Genomic DNA, 19,838 nt, shown 5'->3' on the forward strand with positions numbered 1-19,838 from the left:
GTTGTTGTTGCTACTTTTGTATGATATTTAAAATAAATTAATACTTTTGACGATGTTGAGAATTATATAAGAATTTTACTCTATTTACATAAAATATAGGTTATATGTTGCATTGAATATTTGAATTATAAAAGTCATTACTATGCCTCTTGATCTAATAAGATAATCATAAGTAGGGAGTAGGTTACCCAACATCAAAACCGATTAATTACCTCCAATCTATTTCATATTACTTTAAGAACCTCAGTTACCTAATTCATAACTTATATGGTATACTATATTCTTAACAAGATTCTTGATTGTTTACCACTGAAAATATGAAAAGCTCTATATCTTAAAGTTATAGATGGCCTGGTGTCTCTAAAATTCTCCATCTGAATTATCCCACTAACGAACTCTGATATCTTATAAGCGACATGTGTGCAATGCATTATTGTTCATCTTTTAAACCCACTTATTCGGGTGTAAGCATTAGTAATCGCATGCCTTCGTAATTGTAGTTGATACTTGGTCGAGTTAACTCAAACAAAGTCAACCCAGTTCTTATAATATTAATTAGTTCCTCTAATCTAACCCTGTTTTTGCTTTAAAAGACCTGACTCATATTCGTTCAATCGACTCAACTCGGACTTGTGCTAGAATAAATGATCTACGTACTCTATCTAGAAGATGCACTCTTTCTCCACACTTCCAGTCTGCCACGACTGGATCATTGATGTAAACCTATGAATTATGATGAGGGCTTGGGGCCAAATAGTATCAGCTCATCCCACGTTTCACGCCTGACAATAATTTGTAGAGATACTTTATATTTGAGTGTAAAAACAAAATATAATCATTATATCTTGTATGTTTTCTTTAAAGCATTGTAATCATAGATATTAAACGAATAGCTTTATAAAACTTGCAAATATCTGGTTGTTTCGTTGATATTTTTGAAAACATCTTGTAAAATCAATTCGATATTAAAGTTTCACACACACACAAGTCGATATAGTTGAGATTGATTTTTTTACATCAATACGAATACAATTTGTTTAATCAACCCATCAAAAATCATTGATATTTACTTTAGTGTGTTAGTATATTAAAAAAAACTATGATATATCATGTATAGGGGCAGTAGAAAAAGAAATAAAATTGACTCACAACAAAATTAGAATTTTTCACCATAGATTAAGGGACATGCGATTGAGCCTCTTACCGCCGTAGATTGAAAACTTCTATGAATCAGAATTTTCAATGGTAACAAAAAAGATGATTCATAATGAATCAATTCTGATTTTTTTCACGCAGCCTTCTGGAATAATCATCCGCTCGTATAGTTTCGGTGGGGGCTTTTCTATAGGAGCAAAATATGAGTTAGATTGAGGAGTTGGATCATGAAACTTTCGAGGTGATGTAAACTTTGGAGATGTCTATAACTGTTGTGATTGTGTAAAATTTTATGGTGCTTGGAAGTGTTGGGATTGGTATTCATGCTTGAAACATGGATTTGGCCTTCGAGTATACTTTTTTACTTATTAAGGCCATCATCTGCTAATACTCAGCTTCACTATCATCTTCTTCGGAAATTGTGGACATAGTAGTTATAAAGTTATGTGTGGAATGGCTTTCGACGGTATTATCAAGAGTGAAGCTTTGCATATGTGTGTTGGAAGTTGTCGATATAAGAGTAAGAGATCCACCAAACTTGTGTAGATTTTGTAGTATGGTGGATTCATAAGTCTATATCTCTATATAGATATAAAAAAAATAGAGTATAACTTTTTAATTCTTGGCTTGTTTGATTTTTATGAAATGGTTCTCGACATATCTTTAGCCGACAAAAAAAAAGGAAAATGAATTATAAACCCAACGAAGTTTCAAAACCCTTCACAAAACCTCAATCATGTTTTGTTTGTTGAAAAAAACCCCAACGAACTTACGCTTTTGTTCAATTCTCATTAGAGGCAACCAGATTCATTAGGTATACAACTAGTTGGAAAAGGACATGACATTATATTAAATGACATGGAATAAACAGATTAGAATTGCCCTTTATATATCGATTTAGGGTTAGGAGAAGAGAAAAACGAACAATGTTTGTGTTCGAACTCTTGTAATAGCTACTTCTTCTTCTTCCTCTCAATCGTTGATGTCCAACTCAAGATCTACAAAGAAGATATTTGATGATGCAAACTCTTGTAGATGTAGACGCCCTTCTTGGATTTGGACATCTAGAATGGAGGATCATCCAGAGATAATGTTTAGGGCTTGTTCTAACAGATAGATAAGTGTAATTGAAAGCTTTATCATGTCCATTTTAATAAAAAAAAATTGAAAGAAACCAAACAAATAGATAGAATATGGACATGATAAAGCTTTCAATTAGACTTACACATCTGTTCGAACAAGCCCTGAACTTTTTTCTCTGGATGATCCTCCATTTTAGATGGCCAAATCCAAGAAGGGCGTCCACATCCACAAGGGTTTTCATCATCAAATATCTTCTTTGTAGATCTTGAGTTGGACATAAACGATTGAGAGGAAGAATAAGAAGTAGCTATTACAAGAAATCAAACACAAACGTCGTTCGTTTTTCTCTTCTCTAAACCCTACATCGATATATAAAGGACAATTCTAATTTGTTTATTCCATGTATAATGTTATGTCATTTGTCAACTAGTTGTATACGTAAAGGATCTGGTAGCCTCTAATGAGAATTGAACAAAAGCGTAAGTTCGTTGGGTTTTTTTCAACAAACAAAATATGATTAGGGTTTTTTTAACGGTTTTGAAACTTCGATGATCTTACAAGTTATTTTCCGATATTTAATTACACGCCATAAGTCATGTCATTCGTTGACTTTCATTAGTCGGTTGACCCTAAATGAGAAGTGAACGAAAGTGTAAGTTAGTTGGGGTTTTTTAGACAAAATATTAGTTCGTTGGATTTTCTTGAACAGACAAAACATAATTGGATTTTTGAACGGTTTGAAAACTTTATTGGGTTTATAAGTTATTTTCCCAAAAAAAGATTGAAATCATATGTATTGTTCTTGTCTTGTTTGATTGTTTATGTCTGCACTTCGTTAAGGTTTGAGAATGAGCATTGGTTGTGACAATTTTCCTGGAGCGATGATGGGTTTTTCGGCAACGTATGGATGACGACGATTTTTCGACGAATATGACGTAGGGGATGGTAGGGAACAAGGTTAGGGATGAAGAGAAACCGAGAACAGAGGGATGTGGGACCCATGTGTTTTCAATAATAATATTCATGATTATTTAAATAATAAAAAATAAAAAAAGAGCCATGTAGTCTTTTCAAGTTGGTGTAAGGATCCATTTTTTTTAAGTAAACAACAAGAATGGTGCGAGTAAAAAAAATTAGGAATCAAATACACAAATTTTCGCAAGCCTTAGGGACCATATATGTAATTTACTCACGTTTAGACCAACGTGTCATATAGAGTTTGAATTAGGAGTGTAAATTAATGAAACAACATGAAATTAAATGGAGTTAAAACTGAAATTCGAATTTGTGTTTGTCTATTGTAAAAGAAAACGACGTCATGTCATGTCACGTTCATGTTCAAATTGACACAATATGAGTTGGTTGGGTTCTAATTAGGTTGTTTTTGTGTTAATAAATTAATACACAGATACACTGACATCATGTCATGTGGTGTCGTGCTTGTGTTATTTAACACATTGGGGTTTTCTGTGTGTTACACAACACTAATGATCTGACACCCTTCATCTGAATTAGGTGAGTTACTCTCTTATTTGGTTTCAAGAATAATTTGATGTCTCTTCCTCATCAACATCATTTGAATTGTTGTCAAGTAGAGAAACAGCAGCACTACAATTGCATGGCGTTAGAGACATCCATTCAAGGATGATCAACCCATAAAGGCAAGGTCGTGCATGGAAAAGGCAAGCTATTCTCGCTCACCCAAAAACACACAAAAAAATTTAGGTTGCATTTAGTTACGGAAAAATAGTTTTCATTTTCTGTTTTTTGTTTTCCCTTTTCGGTTTTCGTTTTCTGTTTTCATTTTTCATTGAAAAATTTAGAAAACGCGTTTAGTTAAAACTTACTTATTTTTCGTTTTCAGTTTTAGAAAATTAGAAAACGTGTTTAGATGTGTATTTTTCTATCGGTTTTCATTTTTAGAAAACGGTAGCGATGGTAGGGTGTGGTGGGGGCAGTTACGGTAGCAGGTCGGCGGCGGTGGTGGTGATAACAAGCGATGGTGACGACGGCGGTGGTGGTGCTAGTGATGGGTTAGTGGTAGTGGTGGTGATGGTAGATCGGTGATTGTGGTAGTGGTCTTGGGTTGATGGGTGTACGATTGTGTGTTTGTGTGTGTGTGTTTGTGGGGGTGGGGGTGTGGGTGTGGGTGGGTATGAGTGTGTTTGTGGGTGTGTGTGTGTGGGGGGGGGGGGTGCGTTGGTGGGTATGTATGTGTGTGTGTTTGTGGGTGGGTGGGTGGGTGGGTATGTATGTGTGTGTGTTTGTGGGTGGGTGTGTGGGTGGGTGGGTATGTGTGTGTGTTTGTGGGTAGGTGCGTGTGTGGGTGGGTATGTGTGTGTGTGTGTGTTTGTGGGTGGGTGTGTGTGGGGGTGGGTGGGTATGTATGTGCATGTGTTTATGGGTTGCAGGGTTGGTGTGTGTGTGTGTGTGTGTGCGGGTGGGTGGGTGTGTGTGTGTGTTTGTAGGTTGGGGTGTGTGTGGGGGGTGGGAGGTGGGGTGTTAAAGTGGGGGTAGGTAGAGATGGATGGGATGAGAGTGGGTGTGTGTTTATATTTTAGAAAAAAATTGGAATTAGAAAAATGTGGAAAACAATTATTATCAGTTTTCTATAAATTTCCAACTTCTTTGTAATTTTAGAAAACCGAAAATTTTCATTTTCCGTGAAAAATTTAGAAAAATAGACGAACTAAACGCGTTTTCAAAATTCTCATTTTTCTTGGAAAAAAGTTTCCAGTTAGCTGAATTCCCTCTTAGATCCGGAAGAACCAATTAACATTAGTAAGGTAAGAAGTTTAAAGCTTACTAATTGAATCGGAGGATCATAACGAGTATTATCATGCCCATTCAAAAAAGGGCTAATTACTAATCTAACCATTTTTCTTAATCACTTATCAAAAAATAGCCAAAATATACCAATTAGCAAGAAATAGCACTCAAAACCGTAGTCAACTTAGGGTTGACTACGGTCAACGTCTTTGACTGATGTTTTATTGAGAAAACTACTGTTTTATGCTAATGGGCTACTGTTTCATCGGCCTGTTTACTTTTTCGTGGCCCGTTAGCCCAAAGAATGTAAAGAAAATTTTTTCAGATTAGGTCATTTTGTCTATTGTTTTCTTTGTTTTGCCTACTTTTTTCTCTCAATTGAGCACCCGAAGAACAACCAAATTTGTCTAGTTTTCATCAAAATTTTACCGTATTTGTGATTAGGAGTAGTTTTTATATATGTGGTTAAAATTTTTTTGAAAAAAAAAATATAAAACCGTAGGTTTCATACAAAACCTACGGTGTACAAGTTCCCAATGCACAAATTGTGCATTGTCGACTTGTACACCTACGGTTTCGTATGAACCGTACGGAAATTAAATTTTTTTTTTTCGTTTTTTTTTAAATCGATTCAATGGGATTGGAATTATATGCTAATTTTGTAATCGTGTATTTTTTTTTAAAAAAAAAAAACAAAACCGTAGGTATTACTAATAAACATTTGTTTTAAATAACTAATAAACATTTTTTTTTAAATAACTAATAAACATTTTTTCTAAAATAACTAATAAACATTTTTTTTTAAATAATTAATGTCACACCACTTTTTTTTAAAATAACTAATAAACATTTTTTTAAAATAACTAACAAACATTTTTTTTTTAAAATAACTAATACAATGACTATGAAGACAATAGTCAAATTAACAACAAAGTAGTCAAGTTTACCGAAAAAGTAGTCAAATTCAAACCAAATAATTGTTAAAAATTAAACAAATTAGTTGTTAAAATTATTATATAAACACTCTTTTTTATTCTCTATATTTAATTAAAATAAAATAAATTTTAAAAAAATAACCAAAACGTAGTTTTTTGGAAATAATAGTAGATAAAACCCCCAAAATAATAGATAAAAAAAAAACAGTACTTTTTTGGACAAAATAGTAGATAAACCCCCAAAATAGTTTTTTTCGCCAAAACCGTAGCCTACGGTTTGGGAAACCGTAGGTATTAGAGAGAAAACCGTAGGTTATATATTACCTACGGTTTTGTATGTGAAAAATGAATTTTTTTTTATACAAAACGCGAAACAGTAGACGAAATGGCGAAACAGTAGGCGAATCTCGAAACCTACGGTTTCGTGGGCTATTTTACTAATTTTTGGCTAGAAATTGCTAATTACCCCCTTAATTTGGCTAGATTAGTAATTACCCCTTCAAAAAATTGAATTACATGCTCAATTGCCAAAGTTAGCTAGCTATTGTATTTAACTTGTGTGTATTTAACTTGTGTGTTAATCCGTTGGCTATATAAATAAATAAATAATGTTTATAGTTTTGCTATTGTCAATATCAAGAACACGATAACATATAATAATTATCATAAGAAGCATGATATAAGTTTATCGTTCTTGTATTTTAACAAGCACACGAACAAATGGAAAGCCAGATATGTTGTATATATGTCCAAAAATGATTTATTTATTTTTTCACCTTCATTTTGGTTTGTATTGAATACCAAGTTTGTATTCTGTTATTTACATTTTAAAAACATAAATAGAGTTTGTTTATTACAAATTTAAATAGGTGTAAAGAGAGTGGCTAAACCTTGATCCACAACAACTTGTATCTTATCATATGCCATCAATGATTTTAAGTTACATTTATAAGTTCCTTTCCCTCTCGCCAACACTTCCCCATCCGAATCTATAATCCCTTCTTTCATCGAGTCATCCGTTCTCGACCCGGGCTCCAATATCACCGCTTTCACCTGAAAAAACAACAGATCAAGGACAAAACATGACATGACAGCCTTATACTGTGTTTGACAACAAAAATTGCAATCATGTAGATTCCTTTTTTTATCTCTAAATGCAAAAGACATAAATGCCCTCCTTCTCCTTGTCATTTAAAATAGCCCTAGAAAGTTTATTTAGATATGTGTAACAAACATAGATGAAAGATGCATTGCACTCGCCTTGATGTACACAACATAGGGTGATTTCACGTGGCCCCCGTTGTTCAATTCAGACATTAAGGACAACAAGGCCAACTTTGGACATTGCCTCACTATAATCAAGTCCAAATAGCCATCTTCAAACTGAAAGGACCAAAATAACCTCCATTATAATAAGTATTGAAACAAAGAATATGTTAATACATAAAATAGAAAACTATCACAATAGATAGAGGGAAATCAACCTTGGCATCAGGGGCAGCCATAGTGTTTTCAGCACCCCAAGGAACATTATGAAGCCAAACAGAAACAAAGGGGCCTTCAATCTTTCTCCAATTTAAATTCTTTAAATCAATATTAGGACCTTGGTAACCATGCTGACGTGGCATAATAAGAGGTTCCATAGAATCAACACACGAATCATTTGACTCTCCCACATCTTCAAACCCGGGTCCAGGTACAAAACATATACTCCCATTATATTTTCGCAGCCTTAGAATTCGTTTAAGAGCCTGAATTTCATTTAAGAAAAAAATAATAACCCAATTAAAATACAAATTGATAGTGTTTCATAGTAATTTTAGAGAGAAAAGGTTTGGAATTACATAGAAATCTATCCGAGCACTTCCCATCCACCGATATTTCTCGGACTCGATGTCTATATCTGATACAAGTCCTTGAAGAAAACAAACCCAAACATGATTCAGTAAGTCAAAAGAATCACAATCTGAATATTTATTTATTAAAATTTAGTTTTGAGTTCAGTGTATTTATTTTATTGTATACCCCATGCAAGCATTAAGACGCTAAAAAATGTAGTCTCTCCTTGCCAGATTGTAGCTACATCTAAAGACCGTTTATGCCCTGACAAAAAACAACAAAATATGATGCTGTTTCTTTTTCACTTAATGTGGAGAAATCTTAATTGAGTAGGCTATATAATATATATGAGTGGTTCTTTTTGACTGAATGCAGAAAGAATGACTTAATAGAAAAACTTAGCCTGAGAGAAGTAAAAGTAAAGTATATAGTATATACCTCGGACTACAGCAAGAGTAGCATGAGCTGGAGTACATGGCTGATTGACTGAATCTAAAAGGGATTTTATCATGCCATTCCCAGTACCTTTTTCATAAACATTTGTTTGTGTAAGTTTTTTAAAAAAATAAAATAAAATAAAAATATTGTATTTGTAAATTGTACCTGCAGGTATGACTCCAAGAGGCACTTTGAGTGCAACTGCCCAGTCTTTTCTTTCAAGCAATCCATTCACAACCTACTACAATTTACAATTTCCAGCCCATATGCAATCAGAAACCGTGGGACTTATTTGCTTCAAAAAAAGTTGTAGGGACTGATTTGCTAAAAAGTGGAAAGTACATGGGTTTTATTGCAATTTTCCCAATAGTAGATACTAGATATACATCTACAAGTCTTCGATGGGGTACAGCAAGCCAAACATTATAACTTTTTCAAGGGACATTAATGAATTGCTTCAAAAGATTTGCATGATATTTTCTGGCCTACATTTCGTATAGGAAAAAGGTGAAATTCATATATCAAAAAGAGGTAACAAACCAACCTCAACCAATATGCCATCCCCGCTAACACATATTATACCATCATACTTTGTAAGATCTAACGAACAAGAAACTTCCTTCGCGTGAAGTTGGTATCTTGTTTCTGAAATTAAGATTAAAGGCAATAAGCAACATTATGATACAGAAATGAAATTGGCAGAAGTTGAAACAAACAACCTTGCAATGTGTATTCGATGTTAGCATCTTCAAGTATTGGTTTTATATCATTAGTAAAAATCTTGGAAGCAGATTTCCTCCCACCAAACGGATTAACGAATATGAAGAGCTTTTTTGGTCGACCTGTTACAACAGCCTCTAAGTTATGCAGAATAGAAATATTTTGCTTACATGGGACAAAATCACAAAATACAAGTCAATTCGTAGAGAATCAACGCCATGTTGAAGTTTTTATGTGTAATTTAGCTACATGTTCATATTGATGACATTGGAGAATAGCCTAATGAGTTGAACAGAAAATCACATGTATTACCTAACGAATCGATGTACCCTTGAATCTTCTCGCATAAATTCCGTAACGAATCCTCCGTCACCGCCTCAAATACGAAGCTCTTCCTCGTCAAACTCCCTTCGCCACTACTTCCGAAGCAAAATCGATCAGCGGCAGTTTGAACAAGTGCCCTAATTGTGATCAGGCGTCCGGATTTTGAGAATCCAAGAACTTCCTTCTCTACAGACAAGCATCGGCGAATTAAACCTCCATCCAACCACTGGAGTATCCCGTCGACAGAGAGCGTGAGTGATGATTTGCCTCCGTTGACGAATACTTCATCGGAAACGGAGAGTAAATGTTGTTGTTCCATCGTCGATCAGAGTTTGGTGGTGGCGAAGGGAATGAGGGTAGCGTGCGGGAGTTGGCAACGAAGGCTTGGGACGCATAAGATTTATTGGAGGGAGGATCGGGAGTCAACATCTTTAGAAAACTTCTAGACTACTATTGTGTTGTTCTTCATATTCAAAACCTTCTAAAATTAGCCAATCACTTTTTTCAAAAGACACAGGATCACCCCTCATAGTTTTAAATTCTGTAGCTGCAAGTCCTCATACGATTTGGTCGTCAATTTGCGAACTTAATTTTCGGGAGCTGATTGTTACACAAAAAAATTTCTCCATACATAACAATTGGTATTTTAAAATGTTGTATTGTACAACTATATAATGCATGAATTGTTGTGTATGGCAAAATATTATTGTGTACGAATCACTTCCCTTAATTTTATATAAGTCGCTTCTTCACATGGTTACCTTTTGAGACGATGTAATCACCTTTTACTATTAATTTTTTCATTGGTCATTTTAGGTTTTTATTTATTTATATTTCACTCATTAAAGGTAGAAAATTATCATCTTTCATTATTTTTTTTTTTAAAAAGTAAAAATAGTTTAACGTTTATAATTTAAAAAATAAATATAATTCCGTAAAAATAATTAATAAACATAAAAAAAGTAATTAAAATATAAATACTTCAAAAAGTGCATAAAAACAACCAAGATTCAAAAAAACAAAAAAACAAAAAAAAAAAAAAAAAAACAGCCTAAATTAAAAATATAAAAAAAACTACATTTTATTAAAAAAAATGTATGGAAAATATTTTTCATGATCTTTTCCTTCTTCTGCAAAATTAGCTCAAAGATCGATCTCAAAAGATGATCGATTTTTTCCATCAAGAATTTAATATCATCAATTTCTTGCCTTTCCACACGCTACTTCTGTTTTTCGGCTTCTTTTTCTTTGTCGAATGTCAAATGTTCAACGAAATTTAGATTATATCGATCAAATGTTGTCGTTATTTTCTACATTTCGTCTGTTCATGTTAAAATCTGATGCATTGGGCTTCGTATTTTTTCCAACTTGGACTAAGAGCTAACAATTTCCAAGGCTCGTTAAACATGAATGTTTTTCTCATTTTCTCGTGAAACAAATGCAAAGCCTCTTCAAAAATTTATTCATCTCCTTGACCACTTCTCCTTTGGGTTTTTAGGTTGTTGTACAACCTATTCATCTTTGAAACACTTCTCGCTATTGATCCAAACTTTGAATTAAGTTAGTGTTTGGTACGGTGCTCATCATCTTCACCTAACTCCATTCGGAATCTTTCAAGAAGCCATAAATGTTCACGCACTTGTGCATTTTCGTGCGTTGGATCCTCCAAAATGTCTACCCAAGATTGTGTCAACACTAGCTCTTCTTATGAAGTCCATATTTGAGGCTTTTATTATGTCTTCTCTTGCACTTGTTGTTTTCCTTTGTGGCGTGAGGGGAGGGAGGTCCTTTATAATTTCGTCGTCCTACTGATCGAGGCTTTGGTTTTGTGGTTGAGAATCAAAGGGTAGGGTTTGGCTTTGGGTTTGAGTCTTTGAGATTGATAGAGTGGGGTTTGGCTTTGGGGTTGATTTAGTGAAGGTTTATTGAGAAAACGACAATGTTTAACACATATTAGGACTAACATTTGGTACTTGTATGGCGTAGTATTGCCTAACATTTTAGTATTGAAATTGTGGAAGGGATTGAATAAGGGCATCAAGTTGGGGACGATAAACCGCTTGGGATGGATTGAAGGCGAAAATGTGTCGAGTTGGGGTACTTGAACTCGAAACATTATTTTTTCTTCTGTCAGACTTTAGGGTTAGATTGTTGGGGTTCTTTTTTTAAGAAATAGATACGAAATGATAGAAGAATGTGTGATTTTAAAGGTGAAACAAGTGTGGTATTTATAGGGTTGTCAAAAGGTTTTTAAAAAGAAAAAAAGAAAAAATAACCTTAGTAAACAAATGAAAAGAAGGTGAAGAAAAATACGGGGAAAAAAAATAAAATGATGTAAAAGAAAAAAGAAATTGTTATTGATATTCGTGAGTTAGAAATAAAGAAAATGAAGATTATAACCAAAAAAAATCCTTAAGACCACTTCCATCCAAATTCATCTAATTTAAAGATCATCCTTTCACTTCTCTTCTCTTTCTTTCCAAAAAAATAATCTTGGAAGCAAGGTAACTTTATTTTCTTTTCGGTTCTCATTTCCTTTTTATTCTCTCATTAAATTGGACTCGAGAATTGGATTCAAACTAGTCGCATCATTGGTTTTTGGTTTAACAAGTTGTTTGGTTGACTAGTTAAACCAATTCCCAAAATTTAATGATATGATAATTAGTTTTGAACTTATAGTTAATACCAAAATACTATCAAATACCAAACAAAATCAAAATATCAAAAATTTAAAACTTAAGTCTTCAATGGTGAAAAATTGTAGAGACTACTAATGATAGTAGATATAAATTTAAAGTTTAATGAGTCGTGTGCAGGGAAAAAAAGTCATGACTATGGATATCCAAAAATTTGGATAATGGATTATTAGTATTCGAATTTGTATTTGAAATTTAGAATATCTAAATTTTCGGATATGGATTCAGATATCAGAAATTCTTGGAATTTTTTTGTTCTTATCAAATGTCAATCCATTTAAAATAACCAATATTGACCTATATTAACTCATTAATTGTTTAAAAGATGCAATTTAACTCCAAAATTCATTCTTCATATCCATATAAATAAAACATCACCACCTCTAAAAATCTAAATAAATTATAATTTTAGTTTTAATAGTACAATGATCATATGGATTGCTTTTGAATTCAAACTCATTTATTCACACTTCATAGTATTATTTATTTCTTTTGCTATTTTTTTTAAGTTAATTACTAATATTGATAAACATACTACCTATTTAACAAATTTGTATCTTAACAGGTTTTGTAACACCTACGAATTTGGGCTAGACATTTTAAAAAATTATAAATTATATAAAATATATTTATACTGCGTACATGTTTTATGGGCAAATATTATGAGCTTATGATATTTGAATAAAAAGTTTTATAAAATGACAAAACTTCATAAATGGTCCCTATTGTTTCACAAAATATGAAGTTTCGTCCCTAATTTTAAAAAACCTCACGGATGGTCCATGTGGTTTCAAAACTTTTAATGTTTAGTCCTTCCGGCTCACTCCTTTACTATTTAGCCGTTAACTCTTTTTTCAATATTAGGTTGCAGGGGTAATTTTGTCCTTACTTGTAACCTTCACTTTTAAAAGAAAGATTGCATGCCCAATTTTTGGGCAAGACCCTTTATTTGCGACCTTCTTCTCTTTTCTCTCTTCCATTGTTCGTCGACCGTTACACCCTTTACAAGATCCAATCACTTTGCATCTAAAGATGGTGACTTGAAAATGTGGGAATGAAGCAATGGAGATCACTTTGTGGACAGATCATAACCCTGGAAGGCAATTTTGGAACTGTACAAGATGTGGGTTCCTTTAATGGTTTGACCCTCCTATGTGTTCTAGGGCATTGGTGGTGATCCCAGGTTTGATAAGATCAATGAATCAACTGGAAGAGAGGGTTGCCATTATGAGTGCAGTAGTGTGGAACTACCAGTTGATGTTGTTTTGTTCATGGATGTATTTTTTTGGTTTTATTTTAACCAGTAAGTGTCTTGGGAAAGTTTGGATGTTAATGGATTTTGGGTTTTTGGTTTCTAACTGGTGTAGATGTTTTTTGGGTTTTAATCGAATAAGGGGTTTTTGTTTTCAGCTTATGTAGGGGGTCTTTGGAATTGGTGTTGTTGTATTTTGGTTTATGTATCAGATCAATGTAATGGAATTCTAATGAACTTTAGTTTGTAACAAATCAATATTATGGAATGGTAATGGAATATACTTTGTTATAGTTGAATGTTGAAATTCTTGAATGTTTTTTATTTGCAATTGGTAAGTGTATTGTAGATGCATCGTTTGGATGGTTTGGATGTGCAATTGAAATGTATATTGTTATAAATTAACCTTTAGATGGTAGTACACAAAATAGATTAATTCATTGCCAAAATATGCATACACACCATTACATGCAAAATTGTAAAGTTGTTAACACAACCATCATACTAAGTTTCAAAACAAGTAAAACTAATTCAAGTTCTTAACCCATACAGACATTGCAGTTTCAAACAAGTAAACGTGATTTAAGTGTCAAAAGACCTACAACACAAACATCCTACTAACTACTTAACAGAGTTTTCATCCCCCTCTAACTTGACCACTGCCTCCCTGTTCTTTACATGTTCTGGAATTGTGTCGCTTTTTATGACACTTTAAGCAAGTGGTTGTCAGATATTTCCTGGTCAATTTACATGCTTGGTTGTTGGGCTCATCAACACCCCCTCCTTCTTTTCTTTTTAGGCCTCCCCGCCTACACATATCGATATATTATAGTTAAAAATTAATCAATTTCATGTTCACATTGAAACTACATATTAGTACTAATTGAAATACAAACCTATTTTTAAGGTTTTGGTGGATTTAAAGTGATCGGACAATCATTTTTAGGCCACAATGAACGTCCATTAAGTGGATCATGTTTTTTGATGAAATACATGGCTTTCCACGTTGATAACCTATAGCAAGGATGGACCCATTCATCAACATGTGGGGAATTTTATCCATTTTCAATTATGTCCCATATAGCACAAACATAATGTCTTCATGGAAAACCTGTAATCTCCCAAAACCTACAACAACAACTTAGGGTTTAAGTTTTTCCGCCAAAATAAGTTTTTGTAACCTATAAAACCCATTAATTATATGGTATTATTACATCATAATCTTAGGAAGTATATTATTACTAAAAAAGATTAATGTGTATTAAATATTTTATATTGTGTGTTAGATATATACCCTAAATTATGATAGTGTTGTCTTAATATGGTTAATATTGAAATTTTGATTACAAGGATTATAGTCTCGTCTAGTTTTAATCTAAAATGTATAAAATTTTTAGATCCCATTAAGTTGACTAAAAGTATAGTCTTATAATGTATTGCAATAGTATGACATGAAATAGGAAAACGGTTTAAAAGTTGATTATAAGCATTATAGTCTTGTCTAGTGGTCAAATAAGACTTATAAAGAATTTAATGTTATATTATTCATATGATTAGTTATTTTAGCATGTGTAGCAGTATAGTTAACTCTTAGCTAACAGACGTTTTTTTAGTTTGCTTTGAAAAGTTTATGTATTTATTAAGGAATATATGCAAAATTTGATAAAACTAAATAATTTTTTGAAAATTAAATATCAAAAATTTATATCGAACCAATATAAAATTTACCATACTTATATTATGAAACCAAAATCGAAACATATTTTTATCTTTAACTTAAAATTGCATACTTATATTTTTAAAAGAAAATAGCAACATAGTATTATTTCTATAATAAAGTATTTTTTTTATATTAACACATCATTTTTTTCAGAGAAAGTAAATATATTTGTATAAAATAAATGAAGATAAATCTTAAAAATTACATCATGTAAAAATTAAAAAGTAATAAAATGTTGTTTTTATACTTCAAAATTTTTAGATAAAAAATAGAAAACAAAAATATTTAATTATGTATTGTATTTTGAATATTTTAGAGATAATTTTAAAAGAAATCTGAATTAAAAAAAATAAAAAAGATGGCCGGAAATGTGAAAAGAAAAATAAATGAAAGACTAATTAAATGATCATTATGTAAAATTTCACAAATAGTTATTAAGCAAGTTTGAAAAAATGACATAAATAGTATATTTATCTAAAAAAATTTCAATTTAACGGATTAATCTAACGGACATCAACGGTAATGACCATTTATGTGTAAGGTTTGATCCATAGGGATTGAAACCATTTAACAAAAAAATTTTGTGAGATTTTGTCTATAAATTTTAAACCTACTAGAAAAATAATTGAATTAAATTTTCAATTATTTTGCAGAAAAAATTGTTTTTGGTAGAAATAATAATCTCAAAAGTTAATTTTTTTTTAATTTTATGATTACTTCTCAAATTTAAAAATATAATGTTTATATTTTTATTATATTTATATTATTATTATGGGAAATCTACGAAAAGTCCCAAAATATTGCCCCAATTTATGATTTAGTCATAAATTAAATTTTACTTATGAAAAAGGACAGATTACCGGCTAATACACTCAGTTTGACCCTAAGAACCGGTAATCCTTATAAGAGCCGGTTACCCCAGCTCATTGACCTTATCACCCTCTATTAAACACCCTGTCATCAACTCCTCCTCTGTAAAAAACCCTTCTTACCCTATATCAAAGCAAAACGATACCTGAGAAGAATCAAAGGTAAGAAAATCCACGTGGTCCTCCAATATCGTGTTTCCCTTAAAATATTTGATTAATTTTTGTTTTGTAGTGATAATGGAGACAGTAGATGACTTCGATACCATTGACATGGAATTGGATGAGTTTTTCAAACACAGACAAAGAAGTCGATGCAAAGATGAGTTCCTAAATACTCTCATAGACGAAGCGCTTGACGAATGCACCATACCTGAGATAAACCTAAATGATTTTGAAGGAATGCCAAAAGATGAAGCACCGCAGGACAAGCAGAGTGATAGTGAAGGTGACGATAAAGACAAATTGTAGTTTCAATACTCAACCCATGATCCGAAGGTGAAATGGAACAATATGAAGCCAGTTCTTGGAGAGAGGTATGAATCACCACACCAACTGAAGCTTTGTTTGACAAATTACTCTATAAGCAGGGGTTATCCAATTAGGTTCAAGAAATGTGATAGTGTAAGGCTCGTGGCTGTATGTGCAAGTGACCCTGAGAAATTTGAATATCCCTTTGTTGTAAAGGCCTCGTGGATGAGCACTGAAAGATCATTCCAAATCAAAAAAATGATTGAGCAACATACATATGTTAGGAATTTCCGTAGTGTTAATCTTATGGATCCCACATGGATAGCTAGGCAGTTTCTGAAGGAGATGATTAGGAAACCAAATTTGAAATGTAAGGAAATGCAAGCTATTATTCAAAGCAGGTTCCATTGCAAGGTTTCATGGTCAAAATGTTATAGAGCAAAGTGTAGGGCAATTTCTTTAATAGATGGAAAGTTGAGTGATCACTATGCAAAAGGTTGGGATTATGGACATGAATTGATGAGGTCCAATCCAGGGAGTACAATTCAAATAGTTGTCATTGTAAACCCTGATAACACTACTACTTTCCATAGAATGTATACATGTTCTAAGGCTATCAAAGAAGGATGGAAAGTTGGTTGTCGAAGAGTTATAGGGCTTGATGGGAGTTTTTTGAAAGGACAATGTAAAGGTGAGCTGCTAACTACCATAGGGAGGGATGCAAATAACTATTTGTATCCCATTGCTTAGGCAGTAGTTGAAATTGAGAACAAGCCCAACTGGCAATGGTTCTTGGAACTATTACATGATTTCCTAGAATTACAAGGAGGCTTGGATTTGTGTGTTATTTCTGATCAACACAAGGTAATGTTTTCAATTATCTCATTTTTTTCATTTCATTTATACATGGATCAAGCAGTTAGTAATGATATTTTTAATGTAATTGATAGGGTCTTTTGGAAGTTGTAAAGGTTGTATTGCCATGTGTGGAGCACATACAATGTGCAAGACATGTGTATGCAAATTTCAAAAAGGTCGTCAGTGGTATAGAGTTCAAGAATATGTTTTGGACAGTTGCCAAGTCAACTGTTGAAGGGGACTTCAAATTGAATATGGAGAAGATCAAAGAAGTCAGTCTTGCTGCTTATGATCATTTGATGGCAAGGGAGCCTAAATCTTGGTGCATGGCATTTTTTAAAGGTGGAATGGCATGTGAGGCTATTGAAAATGGAATGGCAGAGTGTTTTAATGCCATCATACTTGATGCCATAAAGAAGCCTTTGTTGGCCATGCTTGAGGAGATTAGACTATATATGATGGAAAGGTTATTTAACTTGAAGCAAAAAGCACGTAAATGGGTGAATAATGTGTGTCCAGGAGCTATTAAGAAAATGGATGAGTTTGCTTTTGATATCAAGTAAGTATTATGTTCATCCTAGTGGTTTGAAACTGTTAATGTGTACACTAATTAAAACTGTTAATGTGTTTGCAGGACTTGGTATGTTCATCCTAGTGGTTTGAATGCTTTTGAAGTGAGAAATGGCTTCCAATCATATGGAGTGAACTTAGAAGGGATGTACTGTACATGCAAACTTTGGGAGTTATCTGGGTTCCCCTGTGTCCATGCCCAAGCAACCATAATTTACACACAACAAGATCCAGGTAGATTCATCAGCACATGGTTTGGTAAGGACAAGTTCTTAACTACTTATGAGTCTAACATCCTTCCTGTTAATGGCAATAATATGTGGGAACCAACACCTTACACCAAACCACTACCACCTATTGAAAGAAGGATGTCAGGAAGGCCTTGTATGAAAAGGAAAAGGCATGTCTCTGAGCATCAAGACAGGTTTTCCCAAGTCTCCTCTAAGGGTAGAACTGTCCAATATCAGAATTGTATGCAAATGGGGCACAATAAAGTGTCTTGCAAGAATCCCTCAGTCCAACCAACACCAAAGCCTAAGAAGAAAATAGGAAGGCCAAGGTTGAATCCAGAATTGACCAATTGCACTAGATTTGGGAGAGGTGGGAGAGGGTCTACCAGTGTTTATGAAGAAGGTGAAAGTTCTGGGAAAAAAGAACCTGGGATTGAGACTCAATTTTTCACCTAAACAACACCTAATGTTGAGAGTCAATTTGTCACCCAAACAGCACCTACTGTTGACAGTGAACATGTACCAAAAACATATGAAGCTGATGTTAACATTGATGATGAAGGTGATGGTATTGATATGGCTGATCTGGATCAAACACTGAGTGATTTGAGTTACCTTAAAGAGTCAAAATACAGTGAAGCAGAGATCCTTATGTGTCTTAATATCAACCAATCACAACTGAAAGCATTTGATGCTTTGGTTCACCAATCCAAACAAGCTGCAAAGGTATATATTATAACATTGACAGTGAATTTTATTTTTCAATAACATAACTAACTTGTATTCTTTCCAATGCAAGGATGTGCCTTATGTGAGTGAGCATGTACCAAAAACACGGAAGGATAATGGTGAAGATGGAGCTGAAGAATCATAGGAGGACAATGATGAAGATGGAGCTGAAGAATCACAGGAAGACAATGATGAAGATGGAGCTGAGGATGATGAAGAGGGAGTTGATGATACTCAAGTTATGGTTAGAACTCAATTCAGGGTTAGAACAAGAAAAACTTCTAAAAGGATCACTGAAAACATGTTGAAGAAAATTGTGATTGACAAGAAAGGAATAGGAATGGCTCCAGAAAAACCTCTTACTTTGGATTAGATTGGTTAGGATTTAAGCAGTTATATGGGCTACTTGGGCAACTTTGTTAGGAATCCCTTTTTGGTAAATTTGTTAATATGCCCTTTCTTTTGTAAACAATATACAATATGGATGCATTGTTAACACTTTGGGACTTTAGATTGGGCAAATTTGTTAGGAAGCCCTTTTTGATAAAATTGTTAATAGGGATATGCCATTTCTTTTTGTAAACACTTTGGCTGATTTTGGTATGTTTTGTTGATGTATAACTTACATCCATTTTGTTCATTATGTTATATTGAAAAACATCATTCATTTGCTCACATCATACACTTACAATTGTACATTGCTCAAACAGTAGGTATCCAATAAACCATTTTTCATTCAACAACATACAACTTACATCCAATTGTCATTTAAAAGTTTTACAACAACTTAAAACTATTTCAACATAATCCATACAATCACCAACAAACACAAAAAAACCCAATCTTCCATTTTCCACCTTCACCTTGTACATGAACCTCTTGAATGCCATTGTTGTGAAAATCCACAAATTCTTCCGCAAACTCATTGTGTACTTGAATGTCATTATTGTGAAACTCCATCAACAAGTTTCTGTACCAGTTGTTTGGTAATGGGGGATCGAACCAAGCAAAATACTTGCAATCTTTTTCCTCATCCTGTTATATAGGAAATAAAACCTAATTGGAAGAGATTTGAGATGTGATTAAAGAGGTTTAAGGGATACTTACCCGGAAATTAGGGCAGTCGATGAACTTCCTGTCAGGGTTTGTTGGCCTCCATGATGTCCACTTACTAACGGGGTCT

The 19,838-nt window shown here is 33.2% G+C and overlaps 2 protein-coding genes across 2 annotated transcripts; one reads left to right on the forward strand and one right to left on the reverse strand.

Moving 5' to 3' along the window:
* Window positions 1-6,677: 6,677 nt before the first annotated feature.
* LOC145102100 (sphingosine kinase 2-like) lies at window positions 6,678-9,712 on the reverse strand. The gene is made up of 10 exons (XM_079039454.1): window positions 9,252-9,712; window positions 8,939-9,061; window positions 8,764-8,864; window positions 8,385-8,457; window positions 8,220-8,306; window positions 7,968-8,045; window positions 7,787-7,857; window positions 7,427-7,693; window positions 7,203-7,325; window positions 6,678-6,995 (listed from the first exon to the last, which is right to left on the reverse strand). The coding sequence occupies exons 1-10, from the start codon at window positions 9,580-9,582 to the stop codon at window positions 6,804-6,806; spliced, it is 1,446 nt and encodes a 481-aa protein (XP_078895580.1). The 5' UTR covers window positions 9,583-9,712; the 3' UTR covers window positions 6,678-6,803.
* A 6,598-nt stretch (window positions 9,713-16,310) lies between these two features.
* Window positions 16,311-19,028, forward strand: LOC145098602 (uncharacterized). Its single transcript, XM_079036228.1, has 6 exons — window positions 16,311-16,959; window positions 17,023-17,132; window positions 17,219-17,685; window positions 17,761-18,329; window positions 18,423-18,652; window positions 18,801-19,028. The coding sequence occupies exons 1-6, from the start codon at window positions 16,311-16,313 to the stop codon at window positions 19,026-19,028; spliced, it is 2,253 nt and encodes a 750-aa protein (XP_078892354.1).
* Window positions 19,029-19,838: the final 810 nt, after the last annotated feature.

Source organism: Lactuca serriola, chromosome 4 (genome assembly GCF_051521515.1).
Source record: "Lactuca serriola cultivar US96UC23 chromosome 4, Lser_US96UC23_V15, whole genome shotgun sequence".
NCBI lineage: Eukaryota > Viridiplantae > Streptophyta > Magnoliopsida > Asterales > Asteraceae > Lactuca > Lactuca serriola.